This window comes from Pinus tabuliformis, chromosome 9 (assembly GCF_031772625.1).
Source record: "Pinus tabuliformis cultivar Carrire ecotype Pingquan chromosome 9, CPIR1, whole genome shotgun sequence".
NCBI lineage: Eukaryota > Viridiplantae > Streptophyta > Pinopsida > Pinales > Pinaceae > Pinus > Pinus tabuliformis.
The window spans coordinates 1600655191-1600661600 of NC_142307.1; the positions used below are offsets into that span (position 1 = coordinate 1600655191).

General features: G+C 39.5%; 1 protein-coding gene across 1 annotated transcript; it reads right to left on the reverse strand.

Annotated features, from left to right (window-relative positions):
- Positions 1 to 1532: 1532 nt before the first annotated feature.
- LOC149154890 (uncharacterized) lies at positions 1533 to 2054 on the reverse strand. The gene has a single exon (XM_089444243.1). It carries the CDS (start codon positions 2052 to 2054, stop codon positions 1533 to 1535), a length of 522 nt encoding a protein of 173 aa, XP_089300369.1.
- Between the last annotated feature and the right edge of the window lie 4356 nt (positions 2055 to 6410).

Here is a 6410-nt window from a genome sequence, read left to right on the forward strand (position 1 = left end):
CAATTTGTTTGGGCTTAGTGCTATCATTCTCTTCTTGTCATTCGAATCATCACTATTTGAATATATAAATAGCCTTATATTTCATATTTAAACAACTGCCGTTGTTTGAATATCTAATGGAGTAGTACATTCCATATTCAAACAATTCTCAGTAATGGCTTGCTCTCTATTTAATTGTGAATAGGAGGTGGCTTTTTGCAAGTCGCTGATTCATTATTTATATTTAATTTTCTCTTGATGCATCCAAATTTCAGAGTATGTATCACAATTTTTTGTTTCTAATATCTATGATACAATTTTTGGTTTTAGATATTTATGATATTATTTTTTGAAAAAATAAATAAATTATAATTTGTTAAAAGGAGAATGTATTATAATAGTTTTGTGAAATGTTTGTGAATGGATTTATATGGATGAAAATGTATTATGATATTTTTTTGGAATGCCTATGAGTTGATTTATGTGGGTTTACTCAGAGTGAATTAAGTTATTTATTATCTAGTATTTTATAAAAGAGATGGATCACATCTTTATAAATAGGTAAAAAAATGATTTGCATCTATGCAAAAAATTATATATATATATATTAAATATTAAATATTAAATATTAAATATTAAATATATGATAATAAAAATATATATTAAATATTAAATATATGATAATAAAAATCAAACATGTCATTTTAATAAATATGTGATTTGAAAATCATATATTTCAAGAGAAAAAGCATATTCTTAATAGTCAAGTATATTTAAATTGTAATTGTAATTTTAGATTATTAATTAATACTACAATTACAAAAGTTATATATATATATATATATATATTTTGGTTATTTCCAATTTTATGACTAATTTTAGAAATTGTTTTATTATCTATACACATTTTTGTTTTTAATATAAATATTTTATTTTGAACAAAAATTCAATTAAATGTATTTAAATTATTAAAATACCCTTTCAATCTAAATATATACTTTTTATTATAAATGTTATTTTTTTGGTAGAATACCTTATTAACCATAATAATTAAGTGAAATATAATTCAAGTCATACAAATACCTCAGTCCAACAAATCTATATATATATATATATATATATATATATATAGATATATATCGAGCTAACATGCTAAACACGTGAGAGTTGCAACGTTTGTATTATCAGTAACCAACTTAAAGACTAGGGAAACTATATAGATACTATATAGATTAAATGGTTCGTAAATGAAGATAGGCATCAATACATAACAAGCATTAAATAACTTACTTTATAATCTCTAGAAATTTATCTTTAAATCTTAAAGTGAAGTTATTACATACTTTTTTGTAAAGGTTCAGCGAGACTTTATATTAATATGATACAGTAGAATACATGATGCAGAGTGGGAGTCAGGGGGACCTCCCTATGTTTGTCTTTTTATAACTGAGCTGGTCTAGTCTCTGTTGTTTTTTTTTTTGATTAGAACATGTACAACCTATAGAATTATCGATAGATGCATTCTTGGGAGAATCAAAGGAACATCGTGCCCGTTATGCTCGATGGTCTGCAATGTTTATGGTGTTGCACTTTGCTTTGAGTTCCCCCTCCTCCAGGTCTTGCCAGAGGATGTGATAATCTTCAAGATTGGATTGAACACCAGCATTGGCCATGGCATCGGCCAGCTTGTTTGCTATTCTTCGAACCGCTTGAAAGGTTATACCTTGGATGTTGCTGAGATGGCCCTGTAGATCCTTCAGGATTGTCGAGAGCCTCCAGCTGGGTGTTAGCTTGTCCACCTGAGTGTCGTTTTGGAGTTTTCGCATCATCTTGATGACAATCTCCGAATCTCCTTCCACCACCAGCGGTAGAAATTTGTAGCGATCAGCCAAGGTGATGCCTTTGATGAGAGCGATTAGCTCTGCAGCATTGTTGGTGTTCGTGCCCAGATTGCCATGGTAGATGAGATGGATTTTCCTGGCGTGCTCCTTGATTTCTCCACCATAACCATCTTTTCCGGTGTTTTTCTTTGACTCCCTATAGAAATTTAATTCGAACGATTGACATGGAGGCATACCCCATTTTTTGTTTCTTCAGCGTAGCGGAGGCCTGGTTTCTGCCTGTAGGAGTGGGCTTGGCTTTGAGATTTAGGATCTAGATTATCCTTTGGTCATTCGGAGACGTGTTCCCTTCTTGCTGCATTATATCCATGGCATGGATCGATTCTGTGATTAGCTGTCGTGTCTTTCCTGTTAGCCTTTCCGCTGTCATCGTCGAGTTCTTGAAGATTCTTGCATTACGCTCTTTCCAGATGATCCAAACTATGGCTCCTGGAATGAGATTCCATGCCCTGTTGACCAGATTGTTGGAGGATATGGAGGATCTCCAATTGCTCAGTGTAAGACAGATAGAGTTCTTGTTTCTGTCAGATTGTCTGAAAACAATGGCCATGTCATCCCACAGAGAGCAGGCAGTGGGGCAGGTGTTGAGAATATGATTGAGAGATTCCTGATCATTTTCACAGAGGATGCAGCGAGAGGGCCTGATGAAACCCTGTCTCTGAAGATTGTCCCAAGTGAGTGCTCTATTATGCAAGACTAGCCAGGAGAACAAGGTTATTTTGGGCCATGTTCCTCTATTCCATAATGCGTGCCATTTGGGGTCCGGTTGCCAGTCAGGAGAAGCCGCTATGATTTTGTATGCTTCTTTGAGGCTGAAAGTTCCTTTAGGATTATTTCCCCACCGAAGAATATCTTCTCTATTCGATGTGAGGATTCTGCGCTGGTCTAGTTCATGTAAGAGGGTATATATTCTCATTGTGGCCTTAGGATAGCCATTGCTCTCTAGTTAGCCATTTTTGACATGTAGTAGGTGATGTTCAAGGTTGCTAGTAGTCTGCTACCTTCCTCAACCCTGCCTCTTGCATGTCACTTTTAAGAGTAGTCCATTCTGGTTGGTCTAGGGGGGGAGTTGCTGCCAAGCATCCTCCCAGAAGAGGGCGGTGTTGCCTTGGTGCACTTCCCAGAAGTTGTGCTTCTGAACAATATGTCAATTTTTCCATACTTTGTTCCATAGGGGGGATCCTTGAGTGTTACCAGTGAGCCTTATAAGGTCTTTGTCTTGGACTTGATTTGTATACTTTGCTTTCCATAAGGTACCCCAGAGGGAATTAGGATTTTCCACCCATCTCCACCAGATTTTCGCTGCCACAGCCTTGCTTAGGATTTCAGGATCTCTTAAGCCCAGTCCTCCCGCCAATTTTGGTTTACATATGTCTGTCCACTTGAGGAGGGCCCATTTGGTTTTCTTAGAATCTCCATTCCATAGGAAGGATCGCTGGATGTTTCGAATGGATTTATACACTATTTTAGGTGTTGCTAGGGCCAAGAGCATGTAGGCCGGCATTGTTTGAAGAACTGATTTGACCAACACTAGTCTGCTGGCCATGTTTAGGGCTCTGTGAGTCCAACTACTTAATCTGGCCTTCATTTTGTTAAGGAGGTCTTCCCAGTTTGCAGCTTTGGGGGCATATTCTGAAAGAGGGATGCCAAGGTATTTGGTTGGAAGGGAGTTCTTCTGAATTTTGAGAATTTAGCTGAGATTCCTTTGCACAGGAATAAAAGTATTGAAGAAAAACAGTTTGGATTTTGTGAGGTTAATTTCCATACTTGAGGCCTCTGTGAATGTCCTTAGCACCTTGCTGAAGGTTCGAGCTTCCTTCACCATGGGGGTGCCCATGAGCATTGTGTCATCTACGAATTGCTGATGCATTACTGTGGGGCCTTGATGTGCAGCTCTGATGTCTTTGAGCTGATTCTTGGATTGCTTGGGATAGAGATCTTCCCAGACCCTCTGCCATGATGACAAAGAGAAAAGGTGACAGGGGATCTCCTTGTCTAATACCTTTGGATGGGAGGAAAGGTTGTAGGGGGTAGCCAGGCAACATGATTGAAAAGAATGCTCCTGAGACCATTTCCATTATCCAATTTATCCAAATCTGACTAAAGCCGAAAGCCTGGAGGATTGCTCTGATGTAGGTCTAGCTAATTTTATCAAAGGCCTTGGAGAGGTCAAGCTGAAAGAGCATAACTGGATCCTTTGTGTTTTGATAGAATGCAACATTTCCTGTGTGAGAATTATGATGTCTGTTATCTCCCTACCTTCAACATAGCCTGACTGTTTAGGAGATATGATAGAGGGAAGGATGGGCTTGAGTCTGTTGGCCATCAATTTTGATAGGATTTTATAGAGGACGTTGCAAAGGGCTATGGGTCTGAACTTGTTAGGGGAGTCAGCATGATCTGTTTTTGGAATTAGGGTGAGGAAGGTGGAATTGATGGCTGGCAGCACTCTCTTGGTTCTATGACAATTCTTAATAAGAGTGAAGAGGTCGTCTTTGATAATAGGCCAACAAGCTTTGAAGAATTCAATTGTGAAGCCATCTGGTCCAGGGGCTTTGTCAGTGGCCATGGTAAAGACGACTTCTTCAATCTCCTGCTCCATGAACTCTCTTAAGAGAAGGGAATTTTTCTCCTCCGTGACTAAGGGGGGAATAACATCAATGATGTTATTGATAGCTTGGGTTCTATCATGATTGGGATCAGAGAGAAGTGAATTGAAGTATGAGCGAAGTTCAAATCCTATTTGCTCATGGGTAAAATCTTTATCTCCATCAGATTTTGTGAGGGATAGAATATGGTTGTTGGCTCTATGTTGAATGGTTGACTTGTGGAAGAAGCTTGTATTGTGTTCCCCATGTTTTAACCATTGCACTCGAGATTTTTGTTTCCATAGCAGCTCTTCTTGTCTTAGCCTTTCTTCCCATTGCTTTTGAAGGTTTGATTCCTGAGTTAACCTTTCCTCATTGGGTCCTTCCATGATCATTGTTTGTTGGAGGCTCGCCATTTTCCCCTCGAGCTCTCTTTTGGCTTGAAAGATGTTACCAAAGGTGTTCTTGTTCCAACGCTTGAGATTAGCCTTGATGATCTTGAGCTTTTGCTGGAAGATGTACATGATGTTGTCGCTCTCTATGGTGGTTTGAGTCCACCAGCTCTGTATATTTTGCATGAAGGTTGGATGATCTATCCAAAAACCTTCGAATCTGAAAGGCCTGTTTTGAGGCTTGTTCATATTGGTGAAGTGCATCTACACTGGCCAGTGATCGGATCCCCCAATAGGCAGAATGTTGGCTTCCATGTCTAGATTTTGGAGCATGATGGATTCTGAGATAAGGAACCTATCGAGCCTCGATGAAACTTGCCTATTTCCCCCTTGCTTATTGTTCCAAGTATACAGACCATTGACTGTGGGAACATCAATGAGTTTAGATGCAGCTATGAAGGTGTTGAATGCTTTGCATCTTTATCTAGTCTTCTAAAGCCTCCTTTCTTCTCCTCTATGGTGGTGATCATGTTGAAATCACCACCTAGGATCCAGTGGTTTGCTCCATGGTGTTGTCAGATCTCATCCAGGTCTTCCAACATCTTGAATTTTTCTTAGATTCGCTAAGGTCCATACACATTGGTAATTCGTACCATTTGCTTTGATTGGCATGTTAAAGATGACTGATAACAAGTGCTTAGTGGACAGAGCATTCTGCATGAAGAACTTGTTTTTATTCCAAAACATGAGAAGCCCTCCTGCCTACCCAATGGCTTCGGTGCTTATGCAATGATATCCTTTTGCAAAGAGTTTCTTAAGCGTCTCTATGCCATTGGAGGAGCACTTAGATTCTTGAAGAAGGATAAGGTCTGGTGATTGCATGAAAAGACGGTTTTTTAAGATTCGTCTCTTGGAGGTGCCATTTAGCCCTCTGATGTTCCAGGTTGTAATCTTCATTGAGTAACCTTTAGTGTGGATAGGACCAGAGCCCTAATTTTTCCTTCATTGATTAGGCGCCTGCCGAGTTCTTGTATTTGTTGTTTTGTCGATTTTCTCCCCCTTTTCCTTCCCGGACCTTTCGGCTTGTATTGGTCCAGATCCAGGTTGGCTTGGATGCCTGTTTGGCTGTTGTTTCCCCATTGCTTTTTAGTTGCATTCTGATTGATATATTCTAACTGCAGATATGCCATTTCGATTTTCTCCAGGTGTTCCTGGGGAATGGCATCCACTCCCTGTTTGGACCATTGCTCATTGACCGCTTGGAGATCTAGGTCACCTAGGATCTCTTCCAGGGGATTGGAAGGAGTGGTTGAGGGTGGCTGGTCTGAATGTGTTTCTATGTAGGGAGGGGCTTGTAATGAGATATGGCTTGCATCATTCTGGATGGTATTGGGCTGTGGGTTTTGTTGCTATGGCTGGGCTTGGAGTGAGTCCAGGTTTGGGATGGAGGTGTTTGTAGGGTTTGATGACTGAACATGCGTGGGTGGAGCTTGAGCAGAGGGGGCGGGGGGTTCCAGAGGGTTCTCGTTTGGATCAAGGTTTCCCAGTAC